This window comes from Moschus berezovskii, chromosome 27 (assembly GCF_049115385.1).
Source record: "Moschus berezovskii isolate FMDL1 chromosome 27, NW_MosBer_1.0, whole genome shotgun sequence".
Classification (NCBI taxonomy): domain Eukaryota; kingdom Metazoa; phylum Chordata; class Mammalia; order Artiodactyla; family Moschidae; genus Moschus; species Moschus berezovskii.
In genome coordinates this window covers 3677174-3696091 of record NC_142486.1, presented here as the reverse complement: position 1 = coordinate 3696091, position 18918 = coordinate 3677174, and the positions used below count along the sequence as shown (strand labels likewise).

Here is an 18918-nt window from a genome sequence, read left to right as displayed (position 1 = left end):
TGATTTTTGAAGGTATTTTATGTTATCTTTCAGAAAGTTTGTTATTTTACCTTACCATTTAAATCAACAGTTCACATAAAAATTATTTTGTCTAAGGCATAAGGATGAGGTCTAGTTCTTTGATTTTCCCTATCCTCCTTCCAGTCCAGTGTCATACAGTTTAAAAATCATATTTTTACATTGCTCTGCAGGGCTACTTTTGTCATAAATGTCCACACGTGAACAAATCTGTTTCTGGATTCTGTTCCATTGGTCTTCTTTTGCCAATACCACATTGTCTTAATTATAGCTTTATAACAAGACTTAATATCTGATAGTATAAATTCTATGTCTTTTTGTTGATGAATGCTTTGCTTATGCTGGGATCTTTGCTTTTTCTTGTAAATTTTATAATCATCTAGTGCACATCCATCGGAGAAGGCAATGGCAAGCCACTCCAGTACTCTTGCCTAGAAAATCCCATGGATGGAGGAGCCTGGTAGGCTGCAGTCCGTGGGGTCGCTAAGGGTCGGACACGACTGAGCGACTTCACTTTCACTTTCCACTTTCACACATTGGAGAAGGAAATGGCAACCCACTCCGGTGTTCTTGCCTGGAGAATCCCAGGGACAGGGGAGCCTGGTGGGCTTCCGTCTATGGGGTCACACAGAGTCGGACACGACTGAAGTGACTTAGCAGCAGCAGCAGCAGCAGTGCACATCCATTAAAAAAATCTGAGTAAGGCTGTATTAAACTTGTACACCAATTTGGGGAGGACTGACATCTTTACATAATCAAACATTCCAACCCATGAATGTGGTATGTCTCTTCCTCTTTCACTCTTTAATTTTTCTCAGTGATGCTTTACAGTTTCCTTGGAGAGACAGAATAGTTCATCCATGTCACAGGTAGCAGGATTTCCTTCTTTTTTGTAGCTGAATATTACTCCATTTTCTTTACGCATTCATCTGTCATTGGACACTTAGGTCGTTTCCATGTCTTAACTATTGTAAATAGTGCTGCAGTGATCATGGCAGTGCAGATATCTTCAAAATAGTGATTTCATTTCCTGCAGTTATATACCCATAAGTGGAATTGTTGGATCATGTGGTAGTTCTGTTTTTAAAATTTTGAGGAACTTCCGTGCTATTTTCCATAGTGTCTATTCCAATTATAATTCCACCAACAGTGTACAGAGCTTTCCTTTTTTCCATATCCTGCTAGCATTGTTATCTCTCATCTTTTTGAATGAATGATAGTCATTCAAACAGGCAGAGGTGTTTTTGATTTGCCTTTCACTGATGTAATGTTGAGCACTTTTTAATATACCTGTTAGCCGTTCGAATATCTTAATTTGGGATATTGGATTATTTGTGATTTTTGCCATTGAGATGTATGAGTTCTTTATATATTCTGGATTTTATCACCTTATTAGGGGTTATGATTTGCAAATATTTTTCTCCTATTCAGTAGGTTGTAATGATCGAGTTTTTAATTTTACTTTCTAGAAAATCTTTTATTTCCTTTTATTTTTTTGTTTAATTTCACTTTTTAAAAACGTATATCCCATCTATTCTTTGATCCTTTGTTCATCTTTTGTATGTTCTTTTGCAGGAATTTTTAAAAATTTTAGTTTTTCCTCTTCTGTTAACTTTATTCATTCAAAAGACTGAAAGAATTTTTCTTTTTAGTGGTGTTTTCACTTTATAAGCTGAGAATGCTATTTTGACTAGATATGTGGGAAGAGTTTTGATACTTCTTCATTCTTAATAATTTTCTTTTTCACACCCTTTGGAATAGGTGGTCGCCATGTTTAGGTATTAGCAAGCACATAGGTGTATGTCTGCGTTGGAAAATGGCAGAGGGAAACAGCAGTGAAGAGGCGATTCACTTGAGCAATTTCCACTGCCACCGGGGACAAGGTGAGTGCCCGTTTCTCTCTTTCATCATTGCTTTTTCCCTTAGTTTTGTTACATCATATTTGAAATTAATCTGTTTTGCACCATGTAGAATCCAGAAATGTTTCATTTTCAGACCTCAGAACATCAGATTTAAATGGACTCATCAGACTAGAATTTTGTGTTAAATGGTGATACCTGCTGGCATGAGTGAAGTTTAAGAATCTTCCATTACAAGAAGAGTGAATGTTAAGAGATAAGAGGGTGGGAACAGTGGTAGTTCTCTGTTTTTGAAGGAATGGTGATCACAGAGGAGTACAGTTCCTCTAGGCCTGTATGTTCTGAACGTACTTAAGGTGCTGCTAATGCATTTCTGGCCCCTCATACAAGGCCTAGCTTCTTTTTTGCCAGAAGACTCTGGTTTAGCCTTTCAGGGAAATTTAGGACATGTATTCCTTGACTTTACAGTGTTTAAAATATGGGGAAATTCATTGATTCATAAAGGGAAGGGACCCTTCATTTCTTTAAGATTTCTAAATGCATGTGAAGTTTCCTATCAGATCCTAATTCACAGTTACACCTAGGCTAAACAGAAAACAGTTGTGCTGATGAGTAGAAGATTACAAGTATAAAGTCCATAGAAGAGGTTGCACCTTTTATTATGTTTTGTTATTGATAGTACTTTGTATTTATGAAGACTTTTTTCCCAGTGAAAGGTAAAATTTTATATATATGGCTTTCAGAGCATTTAAAAATGGGCAGGGAATTCCCCGGTGGTCTAGTGGTTTAGGGCTCCATGCTTCCACTGCAGAGGGCACAGGTTTGGGGAACCAAGGCCCCACATGTCATGAGACACGGCCAAAGAATAAATAAATAAAATTTAGCAAATTTTATTAAGCAGATAAATAGAGAAAAATAAATTTGCTTAAGCTATGCAAATTACAAAAATAGAAGAAATAACAATTTTTTAAGCTATTATTAATAGTGTATTCTAAGTTGGTAGAGATTATAGCCATAATTTGTTGTTATTTAGGAAGTTTTAAATCCTAGCTATATTTGTATATATGATCATTTCCATATTTTCCAAACATGCATATCAAATTAATGCTGTGGGTGTTTTTTTTTCCTAAATCGAATCTTAAATATACTTGAACAAAGTTTCTTTAAGAACAACTAATTCTGGAAAACTCCTAACTTTGGAGATACATTTTTCTGTTCAACAAACTTTATTTTGCACACATAGTGAGGATTTGTTTAGACATAGAGTTTTTATTAGCTGTATTAATAAATTCTGTGTGTCATCCCCTGAAGTGTTTTAAGTTTTTAAATCATCTTTATTGAGGTACAATTTGCATATAATTGCACACATCTTAACTGTATGTATGTTCAGTGACTTTTGAAAAATGAATATACCCATATAACTACCACCTCAGTCATGATGTAGAATATATCCAGAAAGATTCCTTTATGCCCCTTTGCAGGCAGTTCTCGCCCAACTCCTGACCTGCTTTCTGTCACTATACAATTTCATATAAATGGAACCATACAGTATGTGCTCTTCATACCTGAATTCTTCAGCACAGCATTTTTTTGATTCATCCATATTGTTGCATGTATCAGTAATTCAATTCTTTTTAGTTGCTGAATATTATTCACCTGGAAATTCTATATCCAGTGAAGGTAGGCGCCTAAAAATGAAGGTGAAATAAAGATTAAAAGTACAAGAATGAATAGAAGATACATTATGTGAATAGTAACCCTCAAAACAGAGCCTTTAAGTAAGTCTATAAATTATCAGATAACATACACAATTCAGCCAGAAGTGTCAATAAAGATAAAAGTTTTTAAAAAGTTAGAGAGTCTGGGAAGATAAAGCAATTCTAATCCCTATATGTGTAGTAATATGATATCAAAATATGCAAAAAGAAAATTGACAGAACTGAAAGGATAACTGGACAAATCCACAGTCAGAATGGGAGATTTTAGCATGCTTCTTTCAATAACTGAGAGAGAGCAAACACACACAAACATTTGTATGAATATAGAACATTGGAAGAACATTATCAACAACTTTGATATAATAGACATGGGAATGTTGCACCTAATATGTTTGCCAAAATTGACCGTATTTTGAGGTACAAAACAAGTTTCAAGTTCCTACACTACTGGTGGATAGCGTAAGTTGGCACAGACAATTTAGGAAGCTGTTTGATATTGTCCACTAAAATTGAACATATGCTTTCCCTGTGCCTCAGCACTTATAGAATGTACCCAGTTGAAATGAGTATACCAAGATAGATATACAAGAATATTCATAACAGTATTGTCCAAAATAGCCAAGACTGGAACCAGCGCAAATGCTGAATGTCAACAGAAAAATAAGTAACTTGTTCATACGTATTCATGTAGTAGGTTACACACAGAGGAAACTACATAATGCAACATCAGTGTCATGGATATATCTCAGACATGTTATTTGCATGGAAGCCAGAAACGAAAGAATATATATTCAGAAACTGATCTGTGGAGTTAGGCTCCTAATGTGCTAGAAATGTATTCAACGTTGGTGATGGTCACACAGGTAGGAGCCTTTTGTATGAATCATAAACTTTGTTCTGTTATACTTTAGGTTTTTAAAGTATGTATTACGAAGCTAGTATGTTTATATGTGGTGTTTTGGGACGTATCTTGTCAACCAGGTGATAGGTTTAAAACCAACTTTTTTGCTGGGTGCCCCAGGCTTGTTGTCTTTTTTTCCTGGGCCAGTTCTTCCTCAGAGGAACCTACAATTTCCTGCATATAGAATCCAAGACTGTCTGCCAGCGTTCGAGGGGCCAGTTAACATCAGGCAGCCAGAGTCTCCCTCATTCTGGCTGTTTCAGTGACACGCCTTTTCTCTCTTGGCCTGGTGTCTAGTGACTCCCTGTGTTGGTGACTCTTCAGAATGGACCTCCGCAGGGTGGGCCTTCTGGAATGGCTGCATGAGAAACCTGGCAAATCCTCCCCCCAGAATTAACAGTAAAATTAGAGTTGTCTAAAATAGCCATTTAAAGACTGGAAATGAACAAAGGCATGCAATAACTGAGAATATTTTTCAAGGAAATCTATGATTCTGCAACATGAATTAAGCCACCCCTGGTCAGCTGCCCCCTCTGCAGGCTGTGGGTTTGAGCCTTCTCCACTCCTCTAGATTTCTTGCCTCTGAAAATCTGCTGTTTCCAGAATTTTGTTTAAATCTCTTGCTAGCTATCATTTCCTTTTTTCTTCTTTGTGTCCTAAAAAGAAGGACACTTTTTACTTTTTCGTTTTTTACACTTTTTTACTTTTCACTCGTTCCTTTACTGTCATTTAAGTGGGGTTTCAGAAGCAGTGGTGCTGGTCACTTGGGTTCATTCTGCCAGTCCTGCAGTGCACTCCTGCAGGCCCTCAGTTCAGTCAGCTGTTGGGTCCATCAGTCTGCTGTGTAGGCAGCATTGGGACTGGAGATCAGACAGCTGTACTGAGTGTCAGGTACCATAATAAATAGACGTTTTATGTGGGTTTTCTAAGCGAATGTAGCTACTTACAGTAGGCACTATTGTTAACCTTTCTTGAATGATGAGGAAATGGATGCCTAAAGAAGTAAATAATGGCCTCATGTAGCTAGTATGTGGTAGAGCTGAGATTGGAATCCAGGCAGTCTGACCTTAGATCCCATGGACTTACCTGTTTTAAACTGCTGTCCTTGGCGTCACCACAGCCCTGTTACAGGGATGAAATGAGATAGTTGGTTTTATATTGCTTTTCAAATTGTTGGATACCATAAAAGTACATGAGGTATTAACCTTGAGAAAAATAATTGTGCTTTATGAAGGAATTATCAGTTTGTGTTATCCAGTAATTCATATCAAATGTGATCTGTCTTCAAATGAATAAAAGGAGTTAGAGACCTTGAACAGAATTATTGCATCTAGATGGCTGGTTGAACTCTGGTTGTATTTAAAAAGGAAACTAGAAAGCTTAACTTGCTTACTGTTGTAGATGCTAAATGGGTATTTGACTACACCACTGAAATATATTTGCATAAATAATACTCACGATTTATATCTAAGATGAGCAAACTTTAATATCAAATATTAAGTGAAAATTTTATTGTTTCTGAGTGAGTTTTTTCAGACCTATCAGTTTGAATAAAACAGTGTTTTATATTCCCTTGGAGGAATAGAGGTGAGATGGGAGGCTGTGATTTCACTGTTTAGTTGCCAGTCAAGAAGATTTTATCAACAGATTCCTCCAGTCTAGTGTAAGAAAAAGTTGATAATCTTGAGCATGGTGATTATCAGATATTCTCTGATGATTCCCAAAATGAATTATTGGCAAAGATCAGCACAGAAAAATAGCTCATTGTAATGCTTAGGTGCATATGCTGCCTGAGGAGATAAGTTAACACTCCAGTAGCCATGAACTTGGCTTTAGGTTTGACCCTTTTCATGCCAGAGTTGAATTAAAGGACTAAATATGATTATGCCCACCTCCTGATAACAGTGTTCTCTCTGCCTGCTTGTAGACTGGATCAATCTCAGAGATGGACCCATCACCATATCTGACTCCTCTGATGAGGAGGGGGTTCCAATGCTGGTCACCCCCGCTCCACAGCAACATGATGAAGAGGACCTGGATGATGATGTCATCCTGACGGAAGTGAGTTTTCTGAAATTTACCATGATGAAATATATTTCAAGTTAATAATTGATTCTTCGGACACTCAGTATTAATAGAATAGCTGCAAGTACTCTTACAGCAGTATTTAAATAATGTTGGAGTTACCTATTCTTTGAAGATTTGGTAGGATTTGCCTTAAAGGCATTTGGCCTGTTTATTTTCATGAAGGACAGTAGTTGGAAACTGTTTCAACTTCCTCTGTGGTGATCGACATGTGTAGATTTTCCATTGCTTTTTATCAGTTTTGTTCACTGATACTTTTCAGTGTTTTTAAAATGTATTTAATAGAACTAAACAAAATAGCCTGTTCTTTCTATTTACTCTCCTTACTCTGAATCTATGGCTCCTCCAATTTTCCTTTTCTGTTTTAGTGTACTTGTGGGATTTTTTTGCCTTTTTTCTTGATTTGGTGAGTTAACCATTATTTTCCCTTCTCTCTTCTCTTTGACCCAGTCCTAAGAACAGCTAACCACTTCTGTCTGTATAGGGCTTCCATGGTGACTCAGATGGTAAAGAATCTGCCTGCAACGCAAGAGACGTGGGTTTGATCCCTGGGTCGGGAAGATCCCGTGGAAAAGGAAATGGCTACCCACTCCAGTATTCTTGCCTAGAGAATTCCATGGACTGTTTCTATACATTTGCCTGTTCTAGACATTTTATATGAATGGAATCATATACTGTTTGGTCCTTCTTTCATTTAGCATAAGTTTTCAAGGTCATCTATGATGTAGCATGAATTGGTACTTCAGTTCCTTTTTTATAGCTAATACTATTCCGTGTGTGGCTGTATTACGTGTTGTTTCATTGACTGATGGACATTTGAGTTGCTTCTTCTTTTTCACCATTATGAATGATGCTGCTATGAATATTCACGTGGATGTTTTCCTGTGGACGTGTGCCTATAGTTGATTATATAGTTGGGTTTTGCCTAGTGGTTCTAGCTAAATTAAGAGACTAAAATTTAGTGAGTGAATTCATCTAACTTTTGTTTATTAACATGACTATTATACTTTGTTTTTAGTTCTCTCATAGTGTTTAATATGCTTTACATTTTTATTGCTTTTAAAAATGATCTTTCACTGTGTTCCCTGCATCTTTGAGGTTTTGTTTTATTTATATTGGGGGTCATCTGTTCTTGCTGGTGATTTGAAAGGTTTTTATCCTGAGGGTTTTTTTTTTTTTCCAGTTACTCTAGTACTTCCTCTTATACTTTCAGATGCTGTTCTTCCCTATGTCCTTACATGTTGATTTATCAGCTTTAAGTGTATCTTTTGATCCTCAGCTTCTCTTATTTCCCCTCCCAACTTTTGATAGTTACTGTATTTCTACAAAACCATGATTTAAAACATGTCTGTTAAACAGCTGATTCTTCCGTCACTCCGTTGTGTCCTTGCCTCTCTCTTCTTATCTCATTCACTGTGTGGCACAGATGTCACCATACGTGTCACTCATCTACCACTTCGTTTGTCAGTAGTTAGAAATCTTCTTGTAGTTCCTGTGCTGGTTGTTTTTGTTACTACTCAACTTTGAATGCGTTTGAAATTCTCCTGGACCAGCTCTTTGTAGGTATTTATGTTGGGGAAGGGCTCAGGCACTGTTCATGGCTAGCAGGAATTCTTCCTATGACAGGATGTTGGGGCTGCATGGGGCGGGGAAGTTTCTTTCTTGCTGCCTACCGTGATTGCCACCTCCAGAGCAGCCCAGATCAAAGTTCTCTCTGTCCCGCCTCACTGACTGCCTGCCTTCAGCAGGGACGTCTGTCTTCATTCAGTCTAACCTCCTCAGAAATTGCTTGCTGCCTAACAGCGTGCAGATTCGCAGAGTTTCACACAAGGGACTGTTGGTTTTCCCTCTGCAGGCCACGCCACCTGCTTTGGAGAACGCTGCCTCTCTGAGGCTTTCTCTGCCCGCCTGAAAGCTGGGTGCACTTCTTCCACTGCATTTATCAGCCCCTCCCCACAGATGCTGTGATTCGGGATCACAAGTGTGTGCTGGTTTATCCAGAGAGTTTCAGTTCTTTGCCTCTGGATTGGGGTGACTTCAGGAAAGATCAGGGTCAGAGACATCTTTATTCTGCTACCTTAAAATTTGGCATTTTACTTTTTAAATTTACAAGTAACACATGGTTGTGTTCTCTGTAGAAATTGATACAATACAGAGAAAACTAGTCTCTCTTCACCAGCCCTTTCTGCCCCAGAGATTTCCCAGAGGAGCTGTTGCCACAAGTTTGGCACATATCCTTCCAAATCTTTTTCTTTGAGTTCACACGTGTGTGGGTTCATGCATGTATATATATATTCAATGTATATATACAACTACATGCTTTTAGAAATGGTATGTTTATGTCTGTGTTCCATTTTTCCCCAAAGAATAGAAGTCAGTCTGTGTGTGTTGTTTTGTCGCTTTTCTTCACTTAACATTTCTTGGTGAAGTTTCCATGTCATCACATGTAAAACCACCTCTCGGAGTGGGGGTGGGGGAGAGTTGGAGAGTATTTTGTAAAGCAGATAAATAGTTTACTTAACTGTATGCCTAGGGACAAACTTAAGAATGTCTCTAGTAATCTGTTTTTATGATGCAACCAGTGTGGCAGTGAGTACCCTTATATATGCCCCCTTTGGATGCATAAGGGTGTATAGGATTGATATTGAAAAGTGATATTGATAGATGATAAGGATATACATTTTTTTAAAAATAAGCAATACCAAATTCCTTTCCTAAATTCACCAGGAATGAGTAATAGTAAATTTTCCCACATCTGTCCCACATTGAACACATCTGTGTTTAATGTTGTCTAACTAAAACATTGTTTGCCAGTCTTGCGAGGGGGTAGAATCTTGTTTTAATTTGCATTTTGCTAAATTACTGGTGAGATTTAGATTTTTTTCATGTGCTTATTGGCCGTTTCTCACTCCTCTGCTGTGTCATCATTCTTTCATTATTTTCTCTACTATGCAGTTATTTTTGTTTTATTGGTCGCAAGTGAAATTATAATTCAAACTATAAGTCAGGCTTCAATCTCTGAATGGCTGCTTTGATTCTTATAGTTACTATAGTGTTATCAGATTTCAATATGAAGATAAATTTGAAGAATAGGTCTTATGGGGGAGGGTGTTTTTGTTTCTTACCTGTCCTACCTCAAGCTCAATATAATACATAAGGAGGTATAGACACAGGAAAAAAATTGAATTGTTATTATTAAAATTTCATTTTTTCTTAGACATACAAACCTCAGACATCACGACCCAATCTCATCAAACCAGCTGCCCGATGGCAAGATCTCAAAAGATTGGGAGAAGAAAGGCCTAAAAAATCTAGAGCAGCCTTTGAATCAGATACGAATGGCTATTTTCCCGTGTATAACAGCTCATTGTTTGATTCTGGGACGCAGGATGATTCTGAGGATGACTACGGTGAATTTCTAGATCTTGGGCCTCCTGGAGTTTCTGGATTCATGAAGCCAAGTGGCCAAACAGAAAGAGAACCTAAGCCTGGACCAAGTCACAACCAAGCAACCAATGACCTCATCAACCCCAGATCAGAGCAGAAAGTCATTATCTTAAAAGAAGGGAATCTTTTTCCAGAAGCTGATCCTTTGGACACTGAGAACCAGTCATCTGAAGAGTCAGAGACAGAGCTTTTATCAAACCTCGAAGAATCACCTGATATCCTTGACGACCAGGCCATCGAAGAAGACTGCTGGTTAGACCACCCTTACTTCCAGTCTCTGAACCAGCAGCCCCGTGAGGTACCAAGCCAGGTTGTACCTCAGGAGCGGCATCCTGAAGCAGAGCTGGGCCCACTGCTGTATCAGCATGAGCCCCGGGGGTCAGCTTTTCCAAGACCAGCGTTTGCAAGACCAGAGCCCCAGCAGGATTGGATTCCAGACCCTGCTTCTCCTCAGCATGCCCATCCTCTGGGAGAGCTTGAAGACCAACAACTAGCAATAGATGATGAAGAGCCAGGCCCAGCATTTCCACTACAAGAAACTCAGGAGCCCAATTTGGAAAACCTTTGGGGGCAAGAAGCTTCTGATGTAGACCAGGAACTCATTGCACTGCTGGTGAAAGAGACAGTAAGTTTTATTTTGATAAGTGAGTAATTATACACACTAAATATATTGTTTCCTTTTATTACCAAAGCGTTGTGTGTGTGGACTCATTTTCCTAATTTCCTAGATTTACAGATGAGAAGAAGAAAACCTGAAGGTACAAAAATTAAATCAGGATTCCTTAATCTAGCCTTAACCCCCTCAGCATGCCCCCTGGGATTCTAGCTGCAGGTTGTGGGTTCCCTCGTGCTGTCATGAGTGGTCCCTACAGTTTTTAAAAAGGAATTGAGTTAACTCCAAATTCAAACCCTTCAAGCAGGTTTATAAGATGACCTAGAGCTGCACTGTCCAATATGATCGTCTCGTTTGGCTGTTTAAATTTAAATGTCTTAAAATTAAATGAAACTTAAATTTCATTTCCAGTGGCACCAGTTAGATTTTAAGTGCTCAATAGCCACATGAGTCTGAACAGCCACTATGCTGGAAAGCACGGAATAGAGCATTTCTGTCTTTATGCCAAGTTGTGTTAGGAACCACTGACCAGGACAGTGAATGTAGGCCTTTGTGGGCAGCCATTTGCCTTTGAGCAGTCTTTCAGCCATTCTTCCCTGGGTCGTGTGCTTCTGAAGGGTACATACACACTAGAAAGTGCCATGTTCATCTCTAGGTGCCCTTTGCTTGGGCTGAGATGCCCAGTATTTACTGAAGAGAGAACAGTGAATACAGAGAAGGGGGCCGGGGACCGGGTGGTCTCCAGGGACCTTTTTCCACGTTCTGTGTAGACAGATGAATCTGGGCACCTGGTGTGGAATTTTAAGCCAGACACAAGCCTGCTTTATCGTCCTTTTCTAGCATTTAGTCATCTCATATACTTTTTGCTATCTGATTTTTATTGCAATTTGAAATCATTCTAGGGGATGACATATAAATAATGTATTTATTCCTTCCTAGGAAGTAAGATTTCCTGATGTAGCAAATGGGTATGTTGAGGAAATAATTCATTTGAAGAATTACTATGATTTGAATGTGTAAGTATACTACTATGCCTTTTTTTTATTGTCGTAAAATGTACTTAACATAAAAATTTACCATTTTAATCATCTTTAGGGTTTTCTAGATAGCTCAGTGGTGAAGAATCTGCTTGCCAGTGCAGGAGACTGAAGAAACTCGGATTTGATCCCTTGGTTGGCAAGATCCCCTGGAGGAGGAAATGGCAACCCACTCCAGTATTCTTGCCTGGAGAACCCCATGGACAGAGGAGCCTGGTTGGCTGCAATCCATGGGGTCCCAAGGAGTTGGACACAATTGAAGCGACTTAGCATGCACATACACAACTGTTTTTAAGTGTACGCGGGGGCACTAAGTATATTTACATTTTTGCACGGCTGTCACCGCCACCCATCTCCAGAGTGTTTTCATCTTCCTAAACTGGAGCTCTGGCCCCAGCCCCTCTCCTGAGCCCCTGGCAACCACTGTTCTGCTTTCTGTCTTTGCGAATCTGGCTCGTCTAGAGACCTCATGTAGCTGGAATCACACAATATTTGTCCTTTTATGGCTGGCTTATTTCAGTTAGCATTATGTTTTTTTTAATCATCCTGTTAGAAGAGTTCTAATTTTAATTGTATGCAGACTGTTTTCTGGGTCTTACAATCATGTGTGGTTATAGAATTAAGATGTTAATTCTGAGCATTGATACTACATATGTCTTGCTCGGGGCTTCCCCAGTGGCTCAGTGTGTTAAGAATCTGCCTGCAGTGCAGGAGACACAGAAGATGCCGGCTCCATCCCCTGGAGAAGGAAATGGCAACCCACTCCAGTGTTCTTGCCTGGAAAATCCTATGGACAGAGGAGCCTGGCGGGCTGCAGTCTGTGGGGTTGCAAAGAGTCGGGCAAGTCTCCTTCTGCTTATATTCTTTCACCTCCTTCTAGTCTGCAAAGGTGGAACAGTTGTAAATTTATAAAGAACAATAGATATTGAATTTAATTATATTTTCAACTATTTAATACAGATTAATTAACAAAAGAGTATTCATAGGTTGTATTGTGTACGGTAGAATTCAGCAGGGGTGTGAGTGGGAGCTGGCTGCCATGACCAAGTGAGAAGGGCCCTCTTTCTGAGATTAGCAGCCCAGAGGAGATGCTTTTTTCTGATTCATACCAAGGCACTGTTGGTGCCATTGGTAGCCCTGTCTGTCCCCTCCATTGAGGGGCAGCCACTGCTTTCAGTTTTTTAAATCAGGCTGGAATCAAGGTTTCATAATGTATTTGTTGACCTTTTAAGCTTCTTGATCTAGTATAGTCCCCTCTTACATTGTTTTGGTTACAGATTTTCCCCCCTATAATTTTTGAACATAAAAAGTTGAAAAACTGTGAAATGAATACCCTATATCCACCACCTATCTTATTGTCTGATGTTCTGCTATAAGGAAGATTTTGCTATTTTCCCCACTTGCTTGTTTTTTAAATTACTGTAGACATAGAGGTTTTGTATAAGTGGTGTTTTATAATTAGTTTTTTTACAATTATATAAATTAAATAGTTTATAGTTATTTTTCTTTTTGATAGTGGATTATCCTAAATTTGACCAGTAAGAGCTCTTAAATTAATAAACTTTATTTTTAGAGCAGTTTTAAAGTCATGACAAAATTGAACAGAAATCACTACAGATTTCTGTAATGGCTGCTTCCTTGAAGTAGGCGCTGTCACGTGGAATCTCTTAGCCTCAGCATCCGGAGCTGCTGGAAGGGAGTCAGATAGAATTAAGTACCACTTTCTTTGAAATCTTCACCCTTCAAGAACCAGCCACATCATGATCTCAGTTTCAACACAGTTGTTCCTAGTCCTCTTTTCATTGCTTTTGGTGCTGCCTGTTGTTGAAGCAGTAGAAGCTGGAGATGCAATTGCTCTCTTGTTAGGTGTGATTCTCAGCATTACAGGCATTTGTGCTTGTTTGGGGGTGTATGCACGAAAAAGAAATGGACAGATGTGACTTTGAAGGGCCTCCTGAATCAAACCTTCCCCAGAAAACCTTTGTGCTATTGAGTTTAAGAACTGAGCTTTGGTGTCTGAAAGTTCCCAAGAAACAGTTAATAGAGAAGTTTCATATTATTGGTTATTTTCCTATAAAAAGAAACAAATTGATATACTGTGTTAAACGAAAAACAACATGTTTTTGTCACAACAGATAATGCACTGGAAAATGCCATCTGTAATTTGCATTTGCTGAAATTTGCATAAGTAATATTTCATAGCTTCAGAATTCTCAGTAAGAAGAAGAAAACTCTTACCCAGAATCCTAGGAAATTGCCATTATTCATTTATAATCACTGCCTCCTGCATCATTGAGGAATTTTTTCTCTCTATTTTTATTGGATTTTTGTTTTGTTATCTCCCAAGTTAGTACTGTACCTAGACATTAAATACAGTTGGTCAGAAATTAAAACTTATCTCTGTGTGGGAAGAAGTTCAGAAAATGTATTCAATGTATCTAACATTGAAATGTAGAGAAGATTTAATGTAAAAAAAATACTTTATATTGACATTGAAATGGAGAAGAGATTTATTGTTTAACAAAAACAAAAAATGTTTATATTAACTGAGTAACATCTCCATGGTGAGAAGTACTATGTTAAGTATAAACCTATTATGTAAGTTAAAAAAAAAAAAAAAAAGAAAATCACTACAGTTTTACAGTGAAAAATATCTCCTCGACTTCCACTAAATTAAAAAATAACTAATTTTTTTTAATGTACCTTTTTAGTTCTTGGAATGAAAACATACTTTTTTTCAGAGCAAATATAATTTTGGGTTTTTAATGAAGTAATGTTAAGTAAAAAATACTTTTCATTGTTTTCTTCATGGTGTTAATGATCACCTTTAATTAAAAATTATTCTATTGAATTTTCCTCTTTGTTACTCTCCTTGTTCATCGTTTCACTAACGTTCTGATAAATGTTATTCTACATTATTCCATGTAGTAATTTCCTTTTTTAAAATTTTACTCTAGATCCTGAAACCCTGAAGTTAAAGTTTGGAATCAGGGATTATAAATAGATTCATGGTGCTTGAAACATGTTTCCAAATAGCTTTTCGGTGGTCCATGCTCACTTGCTCAGTTGTGTCTGACTCTTTTAGTAAATTTCAAAGTAACCCTTTAGAAATTTCGTACACTTGAATGTTTCCCTCTCATTCTGTGGATGAATATATTGATTTCTGAGTACCGACAAGGTGAGTTGTCTGCAGTGTCAGTAAAACGTGATCGGATTGGCAGATCCCATGACAATTCTGTCCTCCTTCCTCCTGAGTCTCACACACAGCCTTTTCTCTTGGGACTTACCGACTCTGTCCCTAATGCAGTCTTATGAATTCCAGAGGAAAGGGAATGTTCAGTAATTGTACTGAATACATTCAGACCTGCAGTCTGATTTTTTTAATATATATAATTTATTAGTCTATTTTTTATTGTACTGGGTCTTTGTTGCTGCATAGGGACTTCCTCTAGTTGTGACAAGCGGAGGCTACTCTTCGTTGCAGTGCTTGGGCTTCTCTTTGCAGTTACTTCTCATTGCGGAGCACAGGCTCTCTGGTGCTGAGGCTTCAGTAGTTGTGGCGCATGGACTTAGGTGCCCTATGGCACATGCAGTCTTCCCGAACCAGGGATCAAACCCGTATACCCTGCATTGGCAGGCAGATCTTATCCATCGTACTACCAGGAAGTCCTACTGTTTGATTTTCCTGACACTGTTTTCCTTTTGTCCCTGGACTTTTGAGACTGAAATGTTAATTCTCACAACTAACTTATATGTTGTTAATGTAGGGCTGAAAGGAAGCCCAGAGCAGAATTGAGCAGGCTGATATTTTGTGAGGCTGATTCTCCAACATTTTGTATCCAGTGTTTGTCACCTTTAATTGTAGCCAGCTGGTCATTTTAGCAGGAGAAGCCTGTTACCCAGAGAACCTCCTGTGATAGTAACCTGCTCTCTTTAACTAAGACTTTACCCACATATGATGCAACTTAAATTGGATTGAGGCAGCAACAACTATTAAAGAACAAAAGCTAGAAATATTAGCCTGGCTTATTTAGTGGGAGTGCTTTTCGAAACCCTTTAGCTTGTCAGGTCAGATCAAGCATGAAATAATATCAGTAGGTGGGCAGATCTGAGTTCTGACAAGCCTCCTGCTGCCTTTGCCCCAGGCTGTAAATATTAACGTATTTGGTTGTAGCATATATCTGTAGAAAGGAAACTCTGTTCTGAATTATCTGTGACACTGAATATCATTTAATTCCAGGAAAGTTGTGTTGGTGAGGGTAGAGGAGATTTTAAAATGGAAATGAATTTTGACAGTTCAAAGCGAGAACCTCTGATACCAGACAGGTGGAATTCACATCTTGCATCATGTCGATCTGAGAAGTTTTTCATAGTGTTGAAAATACAAAATGAATTGCTAAGAAAAGAACCTCTAAAATAGGTTTAGAAAATGTATAGAAATAGAAATTTTTAAAGGATGAGATTTTAAAAACTAGAAATGGGAGTTTTAATGCTTTCTTCCAAGATCATGTTGCATACACCCCATTTGAGCCACCTGGCTTCATTCACGCATGGCTGGTCTATCAAAGAAGATTCTTGTTTGTTTGACCTTTTTATTCTTCCCCAAATTCCTAGTTTTTGCCCGTTTGTTGGCCTGTGATAGCTGCACTTATCTGAACATTACAAAGTAGGTTGAAATGGAGGAGCTCTTCCGCACCTTTTTTATAATATGTCCAGGTGTGCATGAGAAAGGGGCTGTTTGGAACTCTGTGCCTTTCTCCACAAATACTGAGTTCTTCATGGTGACTGATTCTCAGGTACCCTTCAGAGATTGTATAACCTGTGGTGCTCATCGGTTTGTATTGGAACAAAGAGTCACCACCAGTGACTATGGTTTTAAAGGGAAATGTGCTCAGAATTCTTGAGGAGGGTGTCTCCCCTTGCTACTGCTGTAATATGAGAAAGGGGTTTTCCCTCTCATGCCTTCTGGCATGTGTTCCAGAGAACTAGGCGTGGTGATAGGAAGAGAGCTTAACAAGAAAGTGCATGCGGGGTTCCTGCAAGTGATGAAGAAAAGGGTGTTGAGGGGTGCTTGACCGGTCCTGGAGCAAGAGGGTGTGTTGCCGTTGGGCCAGTGCTGAGGGTCCTGAGGGGGTTTGTGCAAGAGGCAGGCCTCCCCAGTTTTCAGTCCCTGAACACTGGTGCCGGGTGAGAAGAGGCGCGGGAGGTGAGCACTTTCTCTCTGACTTCTTTCTGCTGGACCTGTCTTAATTAGAGGCTGTATTCCTGACACTGGACAGGAGAAGACCTGGGGAGACTCATGGTGGGGCAGCTTCGAGGCAGTCTGCAGGAGAAGGGAAGAAAGCTGGAGTAGAGGGGAAGCCCCGCTTGCCCTGTGACTGGGCAGCTGTCTTGCTGCTGAAGTGGCTCATGCTGCACACCCCCCAACTGTCCTTGTCACTGTAGAATATCCCAAGAGCACAGAGTGTTACCGCCTTTGGTTTTTATAGGCTGAAGGGCCTTGCTAGTTAAATTTGTAAATCTGGGCAGTGATACATCTTATGGGTTATTTTATTCTCCTTATCCTTACTTTTGAAAGATTTCATGGTAGTAATTAAAAAGACAAGGCTGTGATTTTGAAATGGAGAGTTTTTTCTTAAGCACACATGGTCTGTTCCTTCAACCTTACAGTAAACTGAGCATCCCTCATATCGTTATGGGGATTTATTTACCATAGGGTTAAAAAAAAGTATTAATGAATTAGCACAGGTCTTTTATGTTCTGTTTATTAACTCTTAGAAAACTGTTTTTAATTGTGAATGTGAATACAGACTTTTCCCCCATCCCTTATTTGTTAATAGTTTTCCTGACAAATGATAGATACTTTCATCTAAATTCTCCAGTTCCGTACAGTTCAGCCAGTAGGAATTAATAGAGAAATTTCAGAGGGGTTTATCTTTTCGGTATGTTTATTGCTTTTCACATTAGCAAGTAAAAATAGAAATTCAGTGTAATGTCTTATTTGTTCATGTTTTTCTGATCTGCAAATATTTTCATTCCCTGATAGGTCAATTACAGTGTGACTAGAGATTTTATTTTCATACATTATGTTTGAATCAATGAGCAAGTGTAGCATTTGGAAGCAATGTGACAGAAACATCATTTATTTTTACAGACTTTGTAATTTTCTTCTGGAAAATCCAGATTATCCAAAGAGAGAAGACAGAGTCCTTATGAATCCCAATAGCAGCCTGCTTGCCAGCCAAGATGAGATGAAGGCAAGTGGTGGTCTTGTTTTGCAGTGTCTACTTGGAAATTCTCTCCTCTTTTCATCATTTTTAAGGGAATAAAGTGCTTTGTCAAGATACATTTTTTAAAGACTATCCAGGAAAATAGGTTTTTCATAATACATATTTTAGTGGGATTTCCCCGTCTGAGTCACCTTGAGTTCTGTATTTGACTTCTTTCGTTGTAATTCCATCTTCCCTTCCTACAGAGAATTAAACAAATCCTCCATATCTTTAATGCTACAAAGCAAGTTCCTAAGATGAATCAAGAATTGGCCAGGATTCTTTGTATCATCATTTTATTAAGAAATTTTCAAACACATAGTAAAGCCAAAAGAACTTTCTCTTGATTTCCTGTATACACACCAGCCAGTACTATTAAAAGTTAACATTTTACTGTGTCCAGTTTTTCCCATATCCATCCCTCTGTCCATCAGCACATCCCTCTTATATTTTATTATAACTCACTTCAGAGCAAATTGCAAAAACATCAGTACTCCGCCACATAAATACTTTAGCATGCAGATTGTTGCCTAGAGTTTAATATCTGTTTTTCTTTTTGAGTAAGATTTATATACAGGGCATACACCTGTGTAACCAAATCCTATGTCAAGATATAAGCAGTTTGGTTTTTAAAAATCTTAATCATTGTCTTCATGTGTGGTTCAGACTAACATTTAGTATGTTCAGTGGTTGAAGGAAAGTGTAGTTCAGAACTGCTTCACTGGTCTCTATTGCACCATCCTTCCACTTCCCACAAATTCTTTTTGACTGTTTGTTTCATGTATGGTTATTACTCATTTTATTGCACTTTATAGATGTTATAGTTTTTGTTTTTACAAATTGAAGGTTTGTAGCTACTCTGCCTTGAGCAAATCTGTCAGTGCCATTTTTCCAACAACTCCTGTTCACTTTGTGTCTCTGTTACATTTTGGTAATTCTCAGGATATTTCTGACTTTTTTATTATTATTAT

The 18918-nt window shown here is 38.4% G+C and overlaps 2 protein-coding genes across 3 annotated transcripts in view; both read left to right on the top strand.

Moving 5' to 3' along the window:
- The window catches only part of RNF216 (ring finger protein 216), a 121797-nt gene that overhangs the window by 7729 nt on the left and 95150 nt on the right, over nt 1-18918 (top strand). The window contains exons 2-6 of one of the 2 annotated variants that reach the window (XM_055410373.2): nt 1780-1901; nt 6424-6557; nt 9970-10653; nt 11581-11657; nt 17833-17935. In XM_055410373.2, the coding sequence (XP_055266348.2) occupies nt 1835-1901; nt 6424-6557; nt 9970-10653; nt 11581-11657; nt 17833-17935 (1065 nt within the window). In that variant the 5' untranslated portion in view covers nt 1780-1834. Of the gene's footprint in view, nt 1-1779; nt 1902-6423; nt 6558-9798; nt 10654-11580; nt 11658-17832; nt 17936-18918 lie in introns of both variants that reach the window. The other variant, XM_055410371.2, reaches the window with a different exon arrangement.
- Nucleotides 11668-17816, top strand: LOC148773607 (small integral membrane protein 30). Its single transcript, XM_088832934.1, has one exon. The coding sequence runs from the start codon at nt 13439-13441 to the stop codon at nt 13616-13618; it is 180 nt and encodes a 59-aa protein (XP_088689060.1). The 5' UTR covers nt 11668-13438; the 3' UTR covers nt 13619-17816.

What these genes read in the sequence shown, in the direction of transcription:
- LOC148773607 (XM_088832934.1), top strand. Translation starts at nt 13,439, where the DNA reads ATGATCTCAGTTTCAACACAGTTGTTCCTAGTCCTCTTTTCATTGCTT.